The 25,173-nt window shown below is 35.1% G+C and overlaps 1 protein-coding gene across 12 annotated transcripts in view; it reads left to right on the top strand.

Moving 5' to 3' along the window:
* The window catches only part of ctrip (E3 ubiquitin-protein ligase ctrip), a 51,490-nt gene that overhangs the window by 6,734 nt on the left and 19,583 nt on the right, over positions 1 to 25,173 (top strand). For 3 of the 12 annotated variants that reach the window (XM_073079682.1, XM_073079681.1, XM_073079671.1), the window contains exons 2-3: positions 20,148 to 20,425; positions 24,213 to 25,171. In XM_073079682.1, coding sequence (XP_072935783.1) covers positions 20,367 to 20,425; positions 24,213 to 25,171 — 1,018 coding nt within the window. In that variant the 5' untranslated portion in view covers positions 20,148 to 20,366. Of the gene's footprint in view, positions 1 to 1,499; positions 1,521 to 15,864; positions 15,982 to 19,849; positions 20,070 to 20,147; positions 20,426 to 24,212; positions 25,172 to 25,173 lie in introns of those variants that run through there. The other 9 variants (XM_073079680.1, XM_073079678.1, XM_073079676.1 and 6 more) reach the window with 9 other exon arrangements.

The following is a 25,173-nucleotide window of genomic DNA, read 5'->3' as shown; positions in this document are numbered from 1 at the left end:
GATTGTAATCAATGGTAGATTATATCTGTATCTTGTTTTCATTTAATTTGTATATGTTTATAAAATGTATATATTTTAGCAATTACTTGCAAGCAGTCACTGATAGGTACTAATAAACATAAAAGTGCATGGTCGTCTGCTAGGTCTCTCATAAAAAAATGTTTGTCTAGTTTTTTTATGTATCTGTACATTGGCAGGGCAACAGGGCTGTATCGATTCGCGCTCGGTGGCCGCCCGGACCTCGCTCTCTCTCCTTCCTTACAGTCCCCATTAGTTATATTCAGATAATTATGATGAATCATACACAATATTTTTAATAAATATACACGTTGATACTTTTTGTATGACGGTCGACGAACGGAGATAAGTATCTATTGCTCATTTGTATTTTGGTCCATATTAAATCTCTTTGTTTGAGCTCTTTATTCTCAAAAATGTCTAATTAATAATAAATCTAGTTGAAAAATAAAACTTATAAATCTTTCTTACCCTGTTTTGAGATTAGTTGAACATACATTAAATTTTGATAAGCTTTTTTTAATTCACTTGCTTTGTTAGGTCGCATAATAAATGACGGTCAAATCTTGCAACTGAATTTTAAACAAGTTTACCCCAACCGATTGAGCTGATATTTTTTGTACATTTTCAATAGAAATACAGCGCAAGATTAGCTCAGTGACGTAATTGTAAATCTAAAATGACGGATGCTTCAAAATGGCGAACTAATTATTTATATGTAGCCTTGTTGACATGGTTATCAAATAAAAGGGGTTTCTGAGAAAAGTTTGATATTAACCACAGTTTTATATACATTTATTATTTTATGTGTGTAACATAACATTATTCTTAACTAATGTACAGCAACAGGCTAATTCTTGCATCAATCTACCATATCGTACAAAGGATCCGAGATCTTAAATAATATTTTTATATGTAAATAAAATCATACGGAAGACCATTATAATGTAGGATGTATGTATGCAGTATGCTTATGTTAACGATGTAAAAGAAAATTTTGATTTTTTTTATTTTTGTCTTTGCTTCAATAGTTTGATCATAAGCCTATGTAGTAGTATTGTTTTTGGCAGATTTTTTATTCCATATACCAAAGGAACAAAAATTTCATACGCGGTAAAGATTATCGTTGAAGCTGTTCGTAATAGGTCATATTTAATGTAATAGTATATAAAATATCTAACGTTAAATTATTTTTAAATACAAAAAATCTATATACGAAATCCTTTTTCAGTAAACGTAATAGCAACAGGGCCGTGTTTGTATCGATCCGCCGCGCGCCCGCCGCCCGGACACCTCGCGCCGCCGTCTCTCTCGCTGCTCGTTACGTTGCATTGTGCGAGATAATAAACCATGTTCAATCTGTTTCACCTTTCCTACTTATCTACGGTAAATTTAAATACGCTTTTCTCGCGGTAATTAATCATATAGAGCGCGTAAATGGCCTGTAACAGCCCCTAATCTCGCCAAATATATCGCAAGCGGTCGCGGACTGGAAATGTTGAGTGAGTACATTTTTACCTTTTCCGTAGATTTTTGAGTCTATATTAAATTTGCGTTGGAGTTTAAATCAGCTATGCGTGACTTTACAGAACAGTCGTTTATTACGTAAAGTTATTCTTTGAAACGTATTTACAATTAAAATAAAGACAAACTCCAACTTTTAATAAAGATTGAAATCCCTACAAATAGGACCCCTGCAGATCCTCAACTTTGTCGATAAACCTGTTGTATTATTAAGTCTCCCTTCAGTGTATCGAATGCGAAATCTGTGTATCCGTTGTTGCTACGCTAAGCGCTCCCATTGCCTCATTCTGTCTTCCACTCAGTTGCTGGGAAGTTTTTGATAATCTCATACTTTATTACTATTAAATATATCATGTTACTCTGACTTTACGGATTCTTTATTTTTGTTTACTCACTTGATTGTACATAGTTTTTTGTTGAAGTTCATGCTACTCTTGTCATTAGACAAATGGAGCATCACTTTCCAGGAGACAATTTGTTTTTACGACTTGTGAAATTGATTAAGTTGTAACGCACGTTTTTATTACTTCACAAGCAACAGCTTTGTTCTTACAAGATTTTGTTCTATTTTTGCTTTCCAATTCCACTTCACCGTTACTTTTTTTACTGCCCATGCTACTCGTCTTTCAAAAGCATTTCTTGAAGAACCGTTCAGTAAATCGAAATAGATATTCAAAATGAAAATTCTTGGTATCGCATTGTATCGCCAAGGCTCATTGTGATCGTCTTGTTCATAACAGTAATTGGTTTCAATATTTATATTTCCACTGGTTTCCGTGACACCGTTTGTTAAATTGCAACTCTTGCTAATCGCTCAATCGTCTGAACTGCTATTAGTCACTTGAGGTTCGGGGAACTGTTTTTGGTTTACCTACTTATGGTGACACATTCAAATATAATTCGGCACCTCGTACCCATTGCTTCGTATTTAGATTGTTAGGACTGTTTTATGTTGGTTATTTCTTGTAACTGAGTAGAGTGCTTTATTTAAAACGCGCAGTTTTTTTCGGTTTCAAATGAAATGAAAAAATATTTTAACCTCCCAAAGAAGTAATCTGATTTCCTTATTTTTCAATTTTCAAGACTAAAATGCTTGTCCACTCCCACAAAATATAATTTAATATATGTGTTAATATGTGATATTTGTATGTCAGTAACTATTTATATCCCTACAATGTACGCCGGTGGATGCTGCGCCGCGTACAAAATGCATCCCCCGCGAGCCCGGACAGATCGATCGAGCTCGTCGGATTGAATGTCGCGTTCGCGATAAAATTAAATAGTTTCCAACTGAACGCGTATTAGCTTCATAAAAATGTTATGCAATATACCTAAAGATTCTATTAGAGTTAGCTCACTTAAGATACTGAAACTACTCGCAGCGTTTTTCTAAATGATGATTTATTAGTTATTGAAAACGTGTAGGTACAAGGTACCTGATAAAGATCAGGTGGATGGATATAACTTGAATAAAAGTTTGTAAAAAGTAAGCTGTTTTGAGAAGACGTATGTGCGATAATAGGACTATTATTGTATGTGGTCCATATTGTGGGCTCTTTATAAAGGATCATGGATGCAAAATTAATGTAAATGTTGGTTAGTTTGCCAATATGAGGCCCGAAACACTCGGCCTTGACATAGGCCTCTTGAGAAATACCCAACCCATCGGCTCAGCTGACAAGAGTCCGATATATTCCCCTCGTCGCCTCCGCGACGGTGAATTATCCAAAAGGCAACAGTTCGTCACATTTATAAAATTTATAAACGAAACTATTTTTAAACCTTTCTTTTGTAGCTTCACACAATAAAAGATTTAACGTATTTACAGCTTTCGGTTTTTAAGGTTCGGGGGCGCTTTGGTAGCTAAGTTTCATAAGTTTCTATATTTTCATAAGTATTTATTTAATTTGCAGTAGATGACATAGCAAATAGACATGTATACACAACTCATAAAAGGATATAATGTTATCTCGGGTCGGTCATGGAACTAACAGAAACATCCTGCATAGCTAGTATGCTGGGGTGTATGCAGGTAGGGTTGCCACCCGTACTGAGAATAGAGAATGTAATACAAAAAGTACTATTTTCGCTTTAACGTACCTATATTATAGTAAGTTGAGTCCACAAAAATAACAAGATTTTCAGACAAATGAACTGTATTCTTTCCTACAGTACTATTTTGCAAATACTATTATTGCAATGCTTTTGTAATAAATACTATATTTCTTTAATAAAGAGTGGGAACCCTGTATGCAGGCTAAACCACCCGTACTCTCATACAAATATCAATTCTACACTTAATAAATGTTATAGGTTAATCACAACAGGTAGGTAGAGCATTAACCCGCTCCGCTAGCACAATGTTTGTTATTCCTTTTCCCTTCAAGGTTATTTTTTATAAAAATAAGTTTACCGTCCGCATCTCGAAACGAAGTCATTGACTCTTTACAAAACCTCGGTATAACCCGATACCTACTTATTCTGAACTTGCCAGTTACGTGGCTACTTGTAATGTGCTTTGTTATCGTTTGAGTAGAACACTTATCTATTTTTGTGGTACACCGAACTTTACTATTTTCGAAGCGAAACGTATCCTATGTCATTTCAAAACATGTTATACGAGTAAGTATGTGTTTATGCAGATTTAAAAACAAGTTTTGATGTTTATGTTGTGTATCAAGTTATGTATGATAGGCTTAGACGGGCATTTAATGACGAAATAACAGACAAAAATTTCAATTACAATATTCAATTTTATAATTTGCAATACACGGTTCTACATTACAAGGTAATCAATCGTTGCTACAAAATTCTAATACGGACACAACAATACTAGACCAGGGTCGATAATTTTTGAAACCAAAAAAAATTACAATAGAATGAAACCCATTGGAAAAGGAGGGGAATATGATCAAAATGAAAGGAAAAATAAATTACGGTCGATCCGAGTTCGGGAAGTGGGAGGGGTGAGTTTTTAAGGGTAAAAAATGGTTTATCTTGATTTCCGGCTAAACTACACGTCCTATGCGAAAAAGTTCAATGGCAAAGTTGTAGGTAATAAAAAGATCTACAACTTTTGTATTTGCAATTTTTTCACATAACCTCAAAATTTGGGTGAAAAATTCAAAAAACCAAGTTTTTGGTTTTTTATTTATATCTTATTCAAAAAATTTTTTATTTTTACGAAATTTGGTGAAAACTTACCTTATTATGTCCCAAATACACTGTAATTTATTTGATTAAAAATATTTATTTTTTCGCCTTATTTTCACTTAATATCAAAAAAGCACCCTAATTTTCAATCGAAAATTCTGACGTCAAAATATCAGCTTTTTTCAAAAAGTTTGGGGGCTTTTTGTTCGTTGATATATCTACTTTCTGATGGTGTAAAAAAAATATACATTACTATAGGAAATGTTCTCAGAAAATGCAAAAAATTGAAAAAAACCCAATTGTATTTATTGTCGATTCTCTTCTTGCTAGACTCCATTAAACGATTCAAAGCTGATTTTTTTTATTTCATACACTTGCTTGTCATCTGACTTATTGCAGATTATACAAACAGATCCATCCATACTGATAATCTGAAAAGACAAAATTAAATTAATAATGCCTTCAAAGTTTTATCATGAGTATAACTAAATTTGTTTGTATAAAATAAACGAAATTACTATTTTTTATTCTTGTACTAAAATATCATTCAATTTTAATTTTTTAGGTTATGTTATGTTAAACATACTATTTATGAAAGAAAATATTACTATTTTTATTTTAAAGTTGATTAATATAGATTTAAATACAGATTGTATTTACCTTGCTATGTAGATTCCAAACGATTTTTTGAATAAAGTAAATTTCTCACAATTCACTTAGAGTAACTGAGCCTGCACGTGTATTTTTAAAAACGATGTTGTACACTGCTCTGTATCTCGAATACTGGCTAACGGTTTTTACAGCTGCTACGAAATAGCAGGTATGTAGTAAGGCCCAGACCCTCCTAGGTCCGTCCCCACTTCTCTATGAAATAACTTACAATGGGCTAAAATTTACCGTAGGTCACTCAGGTATATAAATTATCTTAAAACAGCAGTAAATAGACATCTACAAATATTATTTAAATAAGATTCTACAACTTTTTCAAAATATTGTAGATGTCTTATTAAATATTAACTTTATTAACTTATTTGTTTGTTAATTATTGAAGTATATTTTAATTTGCAACTTTTTCATTTATCAATAAAACATGAAATCTTACGTTTTTTGAGTAATTAAAGTGTAAATTTTAATAAATACCTCAAAATTGTACATAATGATAAAAAAAAAAATTCGAATTTGGGTTTTTTTTCAATTTTTTGCATTTTCTGAGAACATTTCCTATAGTAATGTATATTTTTTTTTACACCATCAGAAAGTAGATATATCAACGAACAAAAAGCCCCCAAACTTTTTGAAAAAAGCTGATATTTTGACGTCAGAATTTTCGATTGAAAATTAGGGTGCTTTTTTGATATTAAGTGAAAATAAGGCGAAAAAATAAATATTTTTAATCAAATAAATTACAGTGTATTTGGGACATAATAAGGTAAGTTTTCACCAAATTTCGTAAAAATAAAAAATTTTTTGAATAAGATATAAATAAAAAACCAAAAACTTGGTTTTTTGAATTTTTCACCCAAATTTTGAGGTTATGTGAAAAAATTGCAAATACAAAAGTTGTAGATCTTTTTATTACCTACAACTTTGCCATTGAACTTTTTCGCATAGGACGTGTAGTTTAGCCGGAAATCAAGATAAACCATTTTTTACCCTTAAAAACTCACCCCTCCCACTTCCCGAACTCGGATCGACCGTAATTTATTTTTCCTTTCATTTTGATCATATTCCCCTCCTTTTCCAATGGGTTTCATTCTATTGTGATTTTTTTTCATTTTTTACCATTTTTAAAGGCTTCGGCACTGGTCTATACATATCATATACATTTAATCATATGTATGTAAGTAGCAGCACATAACCTTCGTTATAATTTAATTAAACTACGCAGTGAAATAATCCCGATTACTTACATGAACGTAAACAAGGGTCATCGCATATAACGACTCAGCAACAACGGCTCAAAAGCGTTGCAATAAGCGAACAAGGTGAAGAGGTAAGTCTAGTTTACCTACTTCGATTCACAACTATACGAAACATGACTCAAAGCTCATATTACAATGGTTCAGTTGAAGTTAATCGATTTGATTTTGACGTTGTTATGCGCGATGGTCTTATCTTAAGGCAGCATGCGTAATCTTTGAAGCGAATCTGATGTGTGTTTTTATATTATAGAAGTAACGAACGAGCATGCGGTACACCTGACGAAAACTAGCAAGTGCCGTCCCCGGCCATCTGTAATTGACCCAAAACTTGAGGTAGACCACAGAGGCGTGGCTATTCCTGAGGACTAAGTTGTCACGTCTCGTACGAGTGTATCTCCCTTACTACACTTTTCAAATCCAAAACAGCGTTTAACACTGCTGTTATTAGGCAAAGATAAGTGTGCCAAAATCGAACCTCAAACTTTTCTATCACCTTTAATTTGGTCAATATAGGAAATATCATAGGCATCAGTTACCACTGTCATTACTATTAGTCGTTATATTGTCTAAATTTGCTCTAAAAGATAAAACTTGTTTATTAATTGTATAGAACACCAGTGAAACAGATGTGTGACGAAATTGATAATAATAACCGGTCGTTCGGTTGACCTCGCGAGATCTGCATTTTGTACACGGCCCGGCAGCGACACCCGCACCACATAAACATAAACGGTATACAGGAAATCAATACTGCCGCACAGTTACCAAGGTATATCTGTCTGTAGTAATAATAAATGATCTCGTGTTACAATCCCTAGTGTGAGGTTTCTAATTCTACCTGATTTTTTGTTGCACATCTGTGTGTGAGCTCGACCGGATAGTATGGTTGTAGTCGGCAGTCCTTACATCCAAAAAAATATTTTCGAAGAGGCGAACAGCTGATCTCACTGACTTGTGTTTTGCTTAAGTAGTACTGCCTAAATCAAATCAACCTGAATACGTAAACACATCAAGAAAATTACTTCATCCCTTTTTAGTTGACCAACATTATCTTCTACTGACATTGCAAAATTGACATCATATTCCTCTTTCATATAAATATCGCACTAGCAATCTGCTTGTTGCCTATCTTATCTGGGTCATAGATATCTCGACACTTCGGAAATAAAAATATGTCATCAGCAACTAAGTGGCCTATATCTAACCAGATGAAATATTTAATTTTAAACCAGCGTAAACCTATCAATCTGCAGAAAATTTATGGCAGCGTGACAGTTACAGGAAACTGAAACAAAATTTGAATATTTTCCGAATTTGCATTAATTTCGGTCAATACACCTCCATTAATGACACCATTCTACAAATGAAACTCTTAACGTTTTTGCAGCGAAAAAATATTCCTAAACCGTTTCCGAAAATAGTTGAGCACCAAATACTTCACTGCTTTTGGAGTGCCTACAACTGCAGCCCAGGCTACATACGATGCAATTCGAGCTTGTACCTATATCAAACGATGTGGTATAAATAGCTACATTAAATTGATATTAGTGTTTTTAGTTTGACATGAGGCGATTCTCTCGTAATCATCATTATTACAAGCGCGCACAATGAGTTTATTCTATTGGCCTACATACGCACTTGCGTAACGGCCCTAGACTTGAACTCAATCTTCCAACCGCTGACACGCTTCCGATGGATACGTCCTACTGTAATACTTTTTATGCGTTATAATAACAAAACAAAATGGCACAATTGAAATATTATAGGTAGTTATTGCTAATGAGGTCGCGATCAATGGTCGCTATGTAAATGGTAATTTAGAACATTACGTGCGTTTAAGTGCCTGGCGTGCGAGGAAACATTGCTTACTTCATTTGCCGGAATACTGATAGCTTAATAAACAAAAAAACCTGACTCAGATAAGGGCTTGTGGCGTTAAAGTGGATAATATTAAATTAAAGAATTAAAGAAAAAAATACGTTCTAAATATTGAAGGTGATATTAATCAACTACGTAACTTTATGGGTCACGTTTATTTTGTAAATTTGTTTTTAGTTTTTTCTAGTTTAGTTTGCATTTATAAAATGTATCGTGGTGTACTTTAGACAGCTGATATTTTCCGAGCTGTGCTTAATACGCCTTCTTCCGAGAATAAAGCGGTTTTTATTTAGAACAGTTTTTTTTCTAAAACGAACGGTTCTACAGTATCTAGCGGTTAATTTGCTGAGTGCCATCGTTTTGTATTCAACGTTAATCCGAGGTAAGGCTGCGGAGTGGTCGTGGTCGCGGCGAACGCAACGCTACCTTGCGCAAGAGGTGCGGGGAACTGTCACGAAACCTTTCGGCTCCATGTTGGCGGTGTGGTTACGCCACCATAGCTTTCTACTCGCCACCAACCGAAAGCTTTGCTTACAGTTTTTGAGGTGCTCAGATTCGTGTTGGCGACGTCAATGTCTCTGAAGAATTTGATAGCAATCACTGGAAGCACCTTGAATTTGTCACACGGTAGCGTTATAATTTGTTAGTGCGACCAGTTGACTTTGGCACTTAGATCCATGATTTGCTTCCGGGCTTTGAAAGTATTTCGGTTTTTGTAGTTACATGTGATTATGACGTAGCAGGTATTTTTCACAGACGCTTGTTATTTTAAAACCACGCACTCTCAGACTACCCTGACTGCAAGAGTTTTCATTTAGTCCCAAATATTTTCGGTTATTGATGCATGTGATCCGTCGTTATTGCAATGGCGAGGCTGGTCTCGGCGACGCGACGTCGCTCCCTTCCGTCCCTATAACTACATCTACCGTACATATTGTACATTATATCAGGTTAGCAGATAAGAGGCACCCTTTTGCTCCCCGTTCCGCTAGCTCTTTATATCTCTCGTGTTCTTTGTTCTCTCAACGGATATTTTTGTATCGTATTTGGGTCAACTGAGGTATAAGTAACTAACTATAGCCGTACTTACAGGTTTTAGAAACTTAACAAAGTCACTATTACTTACAGTAAACGTCATTAAAAGAAATTATTTTGTATACTATTTGTAAAATATAATTATTTGTAAAAGTATGGATTATTATATAGACAGAAATTTTATTGATAAAATTTAACTTTTAGATTTGATCAGAATTGGGTTTAAAAACAAATAAATAATTCTCGCAACACAGTTGCTACGTCGCTCATTAAAATAGACAAACAAAAACGGGGTTGAGGGTCATACCCTTCCATTTCGCAGTTTCCCTTATCTACACGGCTGCAACAGTATATACAAGTACAAATGACTGTCAACTTTTCAATCGTCCCCACTTCCCCTTCGTCAACATTGCAATACTTACTATGCTCTACGATGTAGCTTCAATATTGGTATTTTGACGAATATATCTCAAGTTTTTTATTGTCACTTCATGTTTGTCTGGTGTGGTCGTAATTGTAATATCGGATTGTGCGTCGTAGGGCTAAACTTCACTTGTGAATTTGCATAATTCTGCAAGAAAAATTCTGATATTATTCTTCGATTCAGTTTGAACAATGAAGAACACAACACGCCTCTGTAACATTCAATATTGGTATTTAGAAATAGCGTAGCAACAGTGTTTATTTAATCAGACCACAGGCCAAGGCCACTGGTAGTCTCTGTAGCCTGTAGTAGAATGGCCAGGGTAGTTGCGCCGTTTGTAACTAAACCTATTTGAAGAATAAACATAGATTACGGTTTCATCAACAGACTTACGCTAAGCAATCGTATACTTACTTACTTTACTTACTACTTATATATAGTCGGAGTAGAGTTAGTTTGAATACACCTTTTCTGCTTTTTTCGATTTAAAGGCTAAAAGAGAAATATTTAACCGAGGCGCATCAACATAGTCTTCAGGGGTAGCAACGCATCTGTGGCCGACCTCATGTAGGACACTAATCTTATCTGTGGTTGATAATAGATGTCCACATGTCCAGATCGGGTGGACTGCATGCTTGTTTGCTGCTTCAGTAGAAATGTGCTATGAAAAAAACTATTTCAAATCTGGTTGACGACCGTGCATCAGATATGTACTGGATGCATAAATCGATTCCATTCAACGAGTTGGACCTATTTCGGTCGCGTGCGGCCAGCCGATCGCGGATCGTGGCGTCTCGCTTCTGTTCGTGAACCTCGCGGTATCTTGCCACTTGGTAAAGTAAATCGCGCACGAACCGTATAGGTACGTAATCATCTGTCGATTGATGTCTCACTCTTCCTATCGTGTTGTTTATTCAGTTCTAATAATAATAACGTTGATATGTGTTTACTCTGTTCTAACGATACTGTAAAGTAAATTAATAAGGTGAATTTTTTAACACTCTATTATTATACATATTTTCTATAGTTAGCTGTGAAATTATATCTCAAAAATGCATTTATACTTTAAATGGTATATTTAACGTATAGCCAATTTCGTAAGAGCGTTTTATTGAAAAAATATACGAATCAGTACCGCCCGAATTACATTTAGTGCGACCGACTGAGAGAGAATCATTTACGCATTACATTACTGCTTTGTTCCTAGAATTCAGACTTGTGATTCCTATAACGCAGCGTTGCATGGCGTGTAATACGATTCGGCCTTGCACGAGCAGTCTGAGGGGAAACTGGTTTATTAGCGACAAACGGCACCGTTTTATTTCTCGTCTAGTGCGTCCCTGACGTGCTTGTACGAAAATATGTGCCAATTCTGTTTGCGAATGCTAATGAATCCCCATTTGATACACTAATTCGAAAAAGGCGTATACGTGTAACCAATGCGGTTCTATCGACCTTTCCCTTTTTAAACAGGCACAAGCTTACACCACAACAGGTATACATATGAACCGTGGAAAACATATTGAAGGATATAATTCGACTATTTGTAGAAATGGTACTAACTTTAAAGTGAGTTCTATCTACATATTAAATTAAAGTTGCATGCATCCTTTGTACTTACTACTACTTACCATTTTCTTATTACAAATATACTACAACATTTTAATTAAACTCCCTAATTTATCAGACTCCCTAGTCGGTAAAGGTCAAATCTTATCACTACTTCAGACAGGTCAGAGGTGGGAGTCAGGACTTTATAATGAAATATTGCAACATTAAAGTCAGGCTATATTTTTGGACAGTAAAATTCTATTTCAAAAGTTCACATTGACTGGGTCGATTGATTAGGTTTGTTTTAGAATCTGTGATGAATGATGATATTGTTTAAAATTAAGGTCGCCAACATTTTTTTAAAGTACCTACTTACAATAGAGTACTATAAAGTACTTTAGAAAAAACACTTACACATACAAATTTTTATTTTTTTGCTAGAATATTGCTATATCCGTACTGTAATAAATTAAAATATAAATAAGGTAAGGTAAGGGAAATATCGTACTGTAATATAATTAAAGTACAATTGACTCAAATATAGCACAATACAAATTTAATCATTGTCTTTATAGTACAGATGACAACCCTGTCTAAATTCTCGTATCTGCGAAGGCCCCTGGCTTCCTCATCTGATTTATTCGCTAAACAATTAATAGATTTCAACATTTACATGAATAAAAGATTGCCTTTATTTAAATATTTAGTACAATTATTTCCATTATATGTAATTAATGAATAACGCGTAAAATAATCGGCTTCTATTTTTGGCGTTTTATTCATCATATATTCTGTATATTAATGATGCATAAACAGAAAATTTACAACAATTTGTAGAGTAGTGGTATTTGTTTCGTAGATTTGCAGAGTGATTATTGTAGAACTGATCTATGTTATGATTCAGTGCAATACTAATTTATATATGCCATTATATTTATAGACTGCCAATCATGCAACTTTACTGTGACACGTGACATATATGTGGTCACAATTAGGAAGGATTCTTGTATTAATATTCTACGTTATTCATCACAAAAGTATTCTAGTACTGTTTATTATGTTCCTTAAAACTATATAAATGCATTATGTGAATTATGATAGTCGTAAAACCACTACTCGATTTCGAAATTAGGTTTACGAGTTTACGTGGCGGAGTTCAATTTTTGTTTAATGAAATGAACACCGCTTAAGTTTCATAATATCCATTTTATGGGTTTATTTTTATATTTATTATAATTGTTTATTCTGGTAAATGTATATAATTAGCTCTGCAAAAACTTTTATATAATCGAAATATAGGAATAGGTTTGGCAGTTGTTGGGATAACCAGATGGTCTAATACGAAGTAAACATAGATAAAAACATCGCTTAAAGACGGGATGTTCGTCTTAAACATATATTAACTGTTCTAAAAATGCTTCAAAAGTTATCGTCACCGAAACATGACCGATCATTATCTGGAACCCACGGACGTATACAGGAGGTGGGAGGATTCGGATCTAGTAGCGGAAAAGAAATATTCAATAAACAGAGATACTAAAACAGACTTTTTTCGATCATAGCTATGCCCACGCTTGATCCTCCAGCTGTTCTATCAGTTATTTATTAAAATTCGTAAATAAATTAATTACTAGTAACTTAATAACTATTTGTAGAACTATAAGTAGGTATCAAGTTTTAAAAACTATAAATAAATTGTTACTCTTCAGTGACGCCCCCGCAACTACTACTGAACTGAACGATGTTGTTAAAACTGTCCTAAGAAACTAGTACTAGTACCAAACCATTACCTATATTATAATCAAAGATGTCACTCTTTGCATTGCAATATATTCGTTATTTGTGTATCTCGTTATTTGTAGTAATATTGGCAAAATACATAATCATAATAATTTAATGTGTTATTGTGAATACTACGTGCTAACTCTACAAACTTACTAAATTATCTTTTCATTTTTAACGAGCGTCCGTACGCCTGCCTACGTCTTGCCTTGTACACAAAATTTAAATGTTACGTAAGAGGCCAAGATATATTACGGGATAACAAGGAAGTAATGTAATCCCCGTAATGCCCTCAAATTTTGCGTAAACATTAAGACTAAGCCGTACTTAGTATAATACTTGTAGACATTTTGCTAATCATACATATATAGTTCAATGTTAGTTGTATGGACATAAACAATAACCGACGATTATTGTTTTAGACATATAGGCCATGTATATTTTTGAAATAAACAACAAAACTATCATTTGGGATTGTGATTGCGATTTTGCATAGCAAATTATTTTTTATTAGCGAGATTAAATCAGTTTCGACAATTAATTTGCAGGGGGCGTCGAAGGGTCGACATGGAGGTCGTTGAACCTGTAGGGATCCGGACGAGTCGCGTGCGTTTCGGTTGCGGCGCGCTGCAGTGGGCCGGTCGTTGACTCCCCCTCGATGCAACTTGTGTGAAACGCTGATTGATTTTGTGGAACCCCCACAGACAGGCCCACACATTGTTTTTGTACACAAATGTTAAAAAGTACACCCCGCTCGATTTTGCGTTTGAAACGTTTTTTTGTTTGAATTCCAACTAGAATTCTTTTTCTCAGGAAACAGGAGCAGTTCCAGACTTTTAATAATTCCTAAACTTTAACACCTCCCATTGTGTGGGAGTTGTTCATAACGACTTTGTTTTGACAATAGTGCGAGTACTACTCAAGTCCACAAGTTCCACAAAAGATGTGGGCAGACAGACCATTATTATTCACTTTAGGTCTTAGGTTTCCTCGAAATGTTTGTTTGGATAACATGAAATACAACAAAAGAGACCGAACTTCCTGATATCAGATTGACCATTCGACTATCATAATGTTTTTTTTATGGAATTGTAAGAGCATATTATGTGCAATGCTCCTTTGATTGAACAAAGTATGTCACAAGTGTTTCTCATTTCAAACATAAAATCACGCGTACCAAATCAGAATGTGCGGATCGTAAATTAAGGAAGTGCCTTCACATATGTATAGTTAGCGCTAAGTGGCACTGGCAGGCCTGAGCACAGCACACAGCGACACGGTGTCCAGAGCGTTGTGTCGAGGCAAGCGGGATTCGCACGTGCTGCAGCCAGCCAGGTTGTCGACCGCCGGCCTTGAGGCTCAGCCCCTCTCCAGCACCGAACCAACACTACACACACCAAACTACACCTTACTGTACGACACCAAAAGCCCCAATTCCTCTGTCACACCCATAACTAAACTGGATAAAATCTATCCCTTTTCGTTTGTTACTAACAACCATTTTTTTACCCAGCTGCCGCTTAACGGACATGTTCGATAACACATGAATATATTTAAAAACCCACTATGAATAAATAATGAAAAGCTAGTTCACGAAGACTACCGGGCTATTTTGAACGGGGTCTATTTGTGACTATCCCACACTGGGCGACGAACGGAGACATCGTAAATGGCTTAAAACATCTTACCATATCTCGTTATCTACACGTTTGTTGTATAAGGTGTCAGTTGGCCGCATCTGTTTGTCTGTAACAGGCGATAATTATACGAACGCAGAGATTGTCTGATCTTCGTACGGTTTCCTCCCTCATGTAGGTGCTTGTAACATCTAACTGGTTTAAGTCTATTTTTGTCCTTCACTCATATATGGTTATATGAACTTTACTCTGTGTAAACTGTTTAAAGAACCGGATATTTACTTTCATCATTCTTTGTGAACTTAAGAGTAAAAGCTCAGATTGACGTACTTACTGTGTACTTTATGTTGATTGTTTACATATAGTACAATAGCCGTTGTGCATGTGAATTCATAGGAAAAAAAATTGTTCATCTGAGCAGACGTTTCCGGTCACCTCAGGTTTGATCATTACCATTTTACATGTATCCAAAATAAACATTTGTTATAAAACTATTATAATGCAAACAAATTTACTTTTAATAAGAAATTGAAAACAAATTTAAATATTTAACTAAAATATTGAATATGTTGTTGTGAAGTTCCATTTATCTGATGAGAATCATTAGTAACTTAGCTTATAAATTAGCTGGGAACAGACAACAGACAACTATAATTTCGAATTTATATTATGGTTAAAGAATGAACTCCAAGCGACGTTGGAATTCCTCTTAAACACTATAACCTCGCCAAAATATTTTGTGTTGTAGGCACAGGCGTACTCCGTTCCGTGTTTAATATTGTTCAATAATGAATCGCCGTTTTCGGCGAGTTGATGAGAGGATAAACGCCCGGAGTCAAGGAAGGTCACGTTGGAATAACAAATCAGTGGTAGCGACGACGGCTATTTAATTTTTCTTTTTGTTTGCCTCCCGAAGCCATTCGCGCTGAGTCGCGCCCGCGCGCCGTACGTCGTGCACTCGCCGCCGTCGATGCCTCGCGATCGGATCAACATCCTTCGATGCTCCCTCGCCTTGCTATTGATCCAGAAACTTTTGACGTCTACCTGTCCTATACAGGTAAACTGAATTGAAAGTAAGCAGTCTCGCCTACCTGGCTCTCGCACCTGACCATTCGAGTGTTTTATTTTTCGTCCCACGACCGAGTCGAGATGCGATTGAATTGTAACTGGACAGGTTTATTTTAAACAGATCGATGTTGTTGTTGCTCGGCGAACTTAGCTCGGTCCCGTTTGAATTGTGGTGTTTACCTACCAGTAAGCCAAACTTCGGGAAAATTAATGAGTGGTATTGAAGAAGGTTTTTCAGTCCTTTCATATTGGATTCCTTTTGCGACTTTTAACAACTTTATTGTTTTGGCTTTGAGAAATTCCTGCAGCAGTACCACTAACAATACAGTAAGTTGATTCATATTTCCTTAGGGTCATGCTCATCAGCTGTCATGATTCTAAAAAGAAAAGACTGCAACCACTGCAATACTACTATTGGTCTAATTAGCTTGAACTTTTGTGATAGTTTTGTTCACAGTCGTTATCCGCCTTCAACATTTGTAGTGTTCAAGGCTGTAGCCTCAGAATACGTTTTCCCCTAAGAAATGAACTGTGGTAAACAACGCCTGTTATTTTCCGACATCACCAAATTAAGAAGTCTCAATTCAGGAAGGACGCAATAGATACATATTTAGTACGTAAGCATCTGAACAAGTTGATATTAAACGAAGCCAATAAACTGTTGGAGTATTCCTACACCGTGTCTAGTCTTCTCAAGCCATAAGACTTAATATCCATAACATCATCAGCGGAACTACTATCGTTTTATAATTTTCGCGACAACATCCTTAAGTTTTATTAACTACAGTACCAATCTTTGAACACCTGTTTAGAATCTGCTTATATCCATTAAACTATTTTATTTGAATGATACATAGAAAAGAAATTAACAAAGCAATATATAGAGATATAAATCATTATCAATTCACGAGTAGAATGTTCATTGTGTTGTGTATGTGAATTATCTTTCTCGCAAGTAGGTAGGTACTATTCTATTCGAGATCATTTTCTCAGTGCATTGCATCATCCTTTTATAATAGTGGAGCACTTATTCTAGTCCATATTTGTAAAGAAACCTAGAAGAGCCGGGCGGACCGGACCAGGGGTTCGAGACCAGCCGGGATAGTAATGCACGAAGTAACCAAATAGACTCCGTATGCACTCATATGATCTCCTTTCTGGTACTGGTAAAGCTACGCATACAAATTAAGTTTAGCCCGTTCTGATTCACACTGCAAATAAAATAAAAAGCTTGGCTTTCTACTAAAGAAATATAATACTTTCTAAGGAAGGTGATAAAAAGTAAAATTGATAAAGCCACAATTAGTATTTACGTCTCATTTGTATTTTTGTTATCTGTAATAAAGTAGCCTTTTTGGAAATACTTGTAATGATGTAAATACGTATGATTTTATTTGGTTATGAGTGGTCTATTTAGTTACTTCTCTGTGTGGGTCGTTCACCAGTGTCAGGGCGAGTGGTCCTTTGCCACGCCCGCCTACGGAGCACCGATACTCACCCAGCCGTACAACCGTACACACTGGAGTAGGGCCAGGGATCGCATTATGTGTCTACCTGTACATATTATAATTTGTTATATTTTCAATTTTACAATATGTACAACCATAAGGTTCCAGTTTTTGTTAGGTGTTTCTTTAGCATCTTGCAGTTATGTTTAACTTAACATAAGTTCGATCATGGTCACATGAATAACTTATCGTTACGAATCACAAATGTACCTAAAAACCTTGAATTATACTTATACGTATTTTATAAATGATCGTCAGCATTTATACATCGTAACTCCATTAAGCGGCTTTGTTGCTTTCGTCGCTTTCGGCTCTTGAAAGATATATTCAAAGTAACAATGAGGCACGTAACTCTGTGAAAGTGACCGTAACCTTTGATCGTGAAGTAAACTATAAAACAAGCCTCTTGGTTAACGTTTATTACTGGTTACTGCAACTTGCTGTAGATTTCGGTTATGAGGTCAATCGTAGACAATGACGCCCTTGATCGAACGCTATCGACGCCTCACTTGTATGTATAATTTAAAGCATTATGCAACGTTTAAAATGTACGTAGTTACGTACTACATACGTAGCGTCGTCATATGTAATATGTGGATAACGCGCTAGGTACCTATAGGTAGACGTATTAGTTAGTTAATAACTGAGATAAGGATTCATGTGTCAACTTAACATATTTTCAAGGTATCTAATATAAGTCACTATGCAACAATTGGTATTTTTTGTCTTGCATTATGACATCTTCTCTATAACTGGTACGCACGTACAAAAATCTTTATTTTAATATCGTTAAATTTTGCTATTTTTTCTAAAGCGTGTAATACAATATAAAGTATGTATTATTAATGACTAAGATTTGTGCTGTTTAACGAAAACATATTCTTGTGTATTACTACGAGTATATTATAATATTACGCAAGTACTTTAAAATAATATAACTTAAGCACGAACAGTGGTAAACCTGCGGTTAGCATAATTAGCGCATAGATCTAGGTCTGTATTTTATAGTTGGTACACATCGGATGACATTGGTTTATCTTAGCGAATACATTAAATATACATAGTAGGTGTTTATTTGAGTCAATATGTTTTTAATGAGATATGTTCTTAACATACATCTTAAAATTGTACTATACGATCGGACTATTAACCTAATAATTACCGTATGCGTGCGTTATTAAAACATTACAATTCTTACCGGATTAATTTGCTCTGTACTGTTTCTCGGCTCCCCAGGCCCACACCGCGTGGGAGCAGGCTCGTGCCCAAAGTGGGACTTAAGAAACGCCACAACTAATTTACAGATAGGAAAAGTAAGCTATTTGGTCTGTCTGGCAACAGTCTGCTTTTCTATTTATACACGTTCTCTGCTTCCGCGAATAATCGATCATACTTGCAAGGCTTCACCGGTATATTGAAAAAATATTTAAAAATTATCATCGTAGTAAGTTTTCAGTTACGTATCGCTCCGATAAAAAGGAACTTAAATGACGAAGAGCTAGTTTAACCAAGCAGGTTAAGTGTGTAAAAACATTTAAGTGTGTAAATGTCAAAAATAAAAATATAAATTATATAAAGCAAGTTTAAATATATTCAATTTATTCAGTATAATCGAATCCAAATTGCACACGGAATTATTCCACACACTCAATTTTCTACGTACTATTTTAATTATATGAGATATTGTATTGTACTAAAATATGTACGTATAGATATCTAAGTTCAAAATTAGGGGTAACTACCCAACTAATAAATGTAAGTAACAACATAACAACATTCCGGGCTGCATTATTTCAGTTGTATGTACTAAAAATCTGTAATAAAATATTTACATTTAACATACGCCATCAACACGCTGCATATCTTTGTTCATGTGTGCGTGTGTATATGTACATTTTCTTGTTTTGATACTTTGATATTTTTATGTTGGTAACAGCTTGTATTATAAATCATTGCAATATATGTTGCCAGTCGCGAAAAATTGTTACTAAAATGGTAGTTATATACATACAGTTCATTACTAACGTTATGTTTTTTGTAGTTTTGTTTAGGATAAAATTAAACTTTAAAATTTAGCTGAAATGTAAAATATACCATATTTCATATGAACTGGTACGATTGCATTCCAAAGGAATAGATTTTATTTATGTTGAATATTTGGGTTTCAAAATAAACAAAGATATAAATGTTATTGTTTTGTTATTTAGCAACCATTACGAAAATTAATGTCTAAAACTGTAGTGGAAATTGATTTACCAATATTTTTGACTCGCACAGACGTATAATGGTAGAAAATATTCTAAAAATCGATACCGCCTTGGTAGCTTTAGCAACTTGCTATATATGGCAACACTTTTTTCTTTGACAGCTAGCCAGCTGTGTGTGGATTGAAAATTAAGTTGAAAAGCATAGCCGTCCTTGATGTGTCATCCATTACGTTAAATTCTACGAAACGTGGTTTAAGAAAATTACGAGTAATCAAATCTCATTTTGCATTCGTTTCCGTGTCGCTGGGGACATCCACCATCGGCCCGGTCGCTCCGTCGCCTGCATCGGTGGCAGGTCGTCGGTATTAATTATTTGTTGAAATGTTTATGTAACGCAGCATTGTTCAGATCGTTGAGTGTGCGTTTCATCTTTGTTCCAGATAGTCGTCAGAGTGCAATTCGGTATCGTGCGTCAGACGAGTGCAGTGTGTGTGACGGTGCGTCGTCCGGTGGTGATGTGGTTGTGATATTGGCAGCGGGCGGTGGATGGTGATACGGCAGCGGAGCGCTCGCCCGGGCATGGTGCCTGGCAGGTAGCGGGCGCGGGCGGCCTGCGCAGGCCCCACACAAGCAGCCGCGTGTGTCTCCCAGCGACGTCTATGGCCGAGCAACACATCACACCGTCGTCGCACTCTGCACTCTCGAGAGAGTCCAGCGGGTAAGCAATACTACACTTGTGCTAATTGATGATCATAACAATCCATTGTTGCCTGGTATCATCTACTCGTGGTATGTGCCCTGTCCTTGTAGTGTCATTGTTTAAAACTAAGCTCGTAAAATTTTTTGGTCTTGAAATAATATCGACACTAACAATACTACTCTGGTTTCAGTATAATCTCGTTAATTCCGGTGTGAATTGGGAAAATAGTCTTAATTTGTGAGGACTAACAAATATTAGGTTTTATAATCATATAGCGATTATTACTGCTGACATTGCTTATCAGTTTTGAGCGGAATACAACAATTGTTCACTTACTAATAGTTGCCCAAGAATTCTTTCCTTTGTATTGGTGAAGTTGCTAAGTAATATGAGTAACTTACATAATATCTTTTAGAGATTAAAAAAAATGTTGTTATTACGTGTGGCACATAAGTGGTTTCACTTTATCTTTATTTGTCATTGACTTGATCTTATAATTATTAAATAATAAGCATGCATACAGTTTTAATGAAACATATGTTTATAATAAAATTAAAAAAATATATTTATGTTGGTGATTGTGCACAATTTTACTCAAAATTCTTAGCAAGCTACAAGTCTTCTCAGATATAAAATTTTATAGTAGTAGTCTATTAGCACTTATTTAATAACATAGCTGTTAGAATACATATAGTATAATTCTAAGGTGGAAGAACCCTTTGTGTTTCAACTCCAGTACTCCACCACTACACCTATTTTTGCGTCATAACAGCAGTATTAAGAATTGCTTTGTTCTGGTTTGAAGGGAGAAGAAAAAAAAGAGAGTAAGGGACAAACTTTTCTGAGGCATTCCAACTTAGTCCTCAAGGGTAGGAATCTAACCTTGTCTAATCTTATCTGGGTTTGATTACAGATGTCCATGGGCTGCAGTAGCCATCAAGTGCACTGCAGGCTCGTCTACTACATTTTTACAATTTAACATTGTCAAAATAATTGACATAAACAGTGAATTAAACATAGGATATACATGATGAATTTTTCAAATAGGCCTTCAGGGCCAAATCCGAAACTATAAGGATTAGTGAAAACTGCTGAAAGGAGTTACGAGGCCGATTTTGATAAAAACTAAAACTACATCATTAGTTTTTTAAAATATCTTTTTCCTTATCCGGGAATCGAACGAGTTCATTTTAAAAAAAAATACACCATCTATATTATTCCACTATATGATAGTGTCGCGTATAAGGATCAAATTCTGGAAAGTAATGTTATGTGACAATTTAAAGGAAAAGGAAAATTTTGAAGAAAATACATATTTTTTCATACCATGTTATGTATAATCCTTAAGGATTATACATAACATATGACATATGTATTTATGTAAAGTCCATAAAGATAATAATCATATCATCGTAACGTTAAATCAACATCAAAATTATATCATGTTATGATCATGGCATATGGCTTAGTATGAGGAAGTTATAGGTTGGCAACTAAGTTCCCGCCGTTTTTAGGATTTCATTTTTAATAAAAATACATAACTGATTAATTAGTAAATTATTATTTTTTGTTGTTTGCAACTTCGTTTTAACGTTAAATATGATTTTCTATATCTCTTTGTTTAGTAATCACTTGGTTTTGACTCGCAAAAGTCATTATTGCAGATTGTCAACTTTACTTTTGAATTAAATGAAACTACTCGCATAGCAATTTGAAAATCTATTAAAATGATCCTAGAAATAATTATGTTCAACTTGGCATACAAATACATTTTTTTGGAGAACAAAACCGCTTTCGAATGCTGTCCGCTTTCGAATGATTTAAAATAATAGGCCACAAAAAATTGTTAATACGCGAATTGTTTAAATTAACGAATGGCGGGAACTTAACTGCCAAATTAATATGAAAAAAACATGTATTTTCTTAAAATAGAGGCTCTTTCTTTAGTTTGTCATTTATCATTATTTCCCAGAATTTGATTCTTATGAGCAAGACTAACAGATAGAATATTAATATTGAGGGTGTATTTTTTTTTCAAAATGAACTCGTTTCATTCCCGGCTAGGGAAAAGGATATTTAAAAAAACGAATGATGTAGTTTTAGTTTTTATCAAAATCGGCCTTGTAACTCCTTTCAACATTTTTCGCCAATCCTTATAGTTTCGGATGTGGCCCTGAAGGCCTATTTGAATTATTCACCTTGTATATGAATCATCACAATCATTCTTTTTATCCTTATAGTATTCAAATAATCACTGAGGTAAAATATTATATTGATATTAAAGATTTATAATCAAATTTTTTATTAGTTAACTATTAATACTTGTGATATATCAGGTAGAGGCACTTGGTAGTCAATATAATAAAATGTAATTTCAGATTAACATATTATGAAGTAAATAAGATTTTTTTAAACACACACTTCCATAATATATTATTATATACATGTGTATTAGTATACATAGTTACAAAGCTTAAAGCTTAGGAATTTTTAGTCATGACTAATATCATACAATGTATTTTTAAACAGACATTGAAACAAAATTATACTATCATTATTTATAAAGCAGCTAATTGTGCAACCAGTGATTAAAAATATTTGAGTAATTAATATATTCATGGCAACATGTCTTTATTAGACTTGGCATTACAACAATGTGTTGCAGAGTTGCAAGGATTTCTACTGAGAATTACACATGTCATGTTTGTGCCCACTATTAAAACTCTTATGACATGACATGAATCTCATTATGTAACTAACTGGGTAAATCTAGACATGCTTTGTTGGGGCTCTGTCTGATATTTTCCATGGGCAAGTCTTGATAAAAAAATAAACAAAAATTCATATATAGTCTTAATTCAAAATTTCAAGCCAATCCAGTGACATTTTTTTTTGAGATTTGCAGAGACAAACATGTATGTAATAAGGATTTTAATGTACACAAAGATGTCTTTTTAGTAGCAAAAATATGTATTTTATTAGTTCCTCCCTAAAATCACTGTAATCAATAATGACCTATTGTGTCTAACCCCTGTAATTACACCTAATACAGTTGATTTAAGTACGAAATAGTTCTTAGGTCATAGGGCGATAATAGTTTCCTCCTAGTTAACGTAAATTGGGTTAATGTTAGCTCATTACTATCAGAAATGAGATAGAGTATTTCCCTTATGTACCTAGATTAATATATGCCAAATTTAACACACCTATGTTTTTGAGACATTTATTCAATCAATATAATTCAATTAATTACTCTGCAATTGAGTTGGTGTATTTCCTAATATGTGGAATATTATTATTATTATGTGACAAGTAATAAACCAAAGGCGAAGCTAAACATAGGACGATAATATCAAAATATTTGACCTGCACACAAACCAATGTGTGACATAGTGACTTGACATCAGAGTTTCATTATTTTTGTTAAATTTTACTTGAGATACAGGACAGTAACAGATGTTGTATATTTACATTGGTTATCTCGTACAGTATATTACGAGTATATATAAAATTATGATTGCAAACAATACTTACTTACATTTTTAAACAACATTTTACTGATACTGAACCACATTAAGATTTAAAACTATACTTGTAATTAACACGAGCATGCAGTCAGCAAATGGAAAAGATATAATAATAGAGCTAGAATTGAAATTTAAAGGGCAGTAGGGACTAAATCTTGTGGCAAATAAATGCATGCGAAGCATCTAACAAATGACTACTAACTGGGATAGTATTATTAATTCACATGCTTTAAAAATATATTATGTTTCGAGAGTTGATAATAGTATGTGTGGCACAGGTCTTCTCCTAGCAGGGTGGTGGGCGGTCGGTGGTTGCGTCAAGTACGTAAAGCGAGTCGAAGTCGCGGGAACAGACGCAACGTGACGTCGCCCCTGCCGCGCTCCTCCCACCGGCACTCGTCCGGCCGAGCGACCGACTCCGAGCCTCGCAGGCACGTCGAACTACGAAGAAGCTCCCGGCTCGTCAGCACTCTCCCGAGGTCCGACTACTCAATATCAGAGCGCTGGTCCTACGGCACCGACGTCTACGAGACTCGCTACGACACGACCGACCTTAGGACTGGAGACACAGCAAAGTCGTCTGCGAACAGTCACTCGAAACGTGGCCGGACTTCTTCGTATGATAGGAAAAGACAAAAAAGTAACACATTTTCGAATAGCAGTACACCAGACGAGTGCGTCGCATTTTGTACCCGCTCACGGACTGCTCTTAAATCCAGCGAGAGTGTTTGTGAGCAACATCCGAATAATTTAAAATCGCAATCATTGTCACGCTTCTCATTAAACCAGACCGCCACATCGACTTCAACTCAACAGGCTCCGTTGAATCAAAGCGAAGGTGGATTGTTGCCCCTGGACGAGAGAGACTTTGCATACTCGCCTTTCAGTTCATCGACCATCACTGAATTACTCGACTCCGACTATTCAGTGTATAGTCCGACGGCTAATCGACGGAAAGGGAAAAAAAGGAAGCGATCGGGACATCGTTCACTGTCACATAGGAAGAGCAATAATTGCTTGTTGGACTTGGACGAGTGCACAAAGAAGTTTAAAATAGATCCTCATAGAGAGGTTCCGGAGACAAGTAAAGAAACTGCACCTGGTCGCAGAACCCCCGATCTCGAGCCTGAGCGGGGAGAGAATACGTCTACGTCACAGACGCCGTGTACATACTTGCTGCGCAAAAGACACAATCGTGATCTCGGACCGCCTACCTCAACTGTTATAAGTGATTCAGGT

This window comes from Epargyreus clarus, unplaced genomic scaffold (genome assembly GCF_041222505.1).
Source record: "Epargyreus clarus isolate Ecla_fem2 unplaced genomic scaffold, WU_Ecla_fem_2.2 ptg000014l, whole genome shotgun sequence".
In the NCBI taxonomy this organism is placed as follows: domain Eukaryota; kingdom Metazoa; phylum Arthropoda; class Insecta; order Lepidoptera; family Hesperiidae; genus Epargyreus; species Epargyreus clarus.
This window is presented reverse-complemented; position numbering and strand designations above follow the sequence as displayed.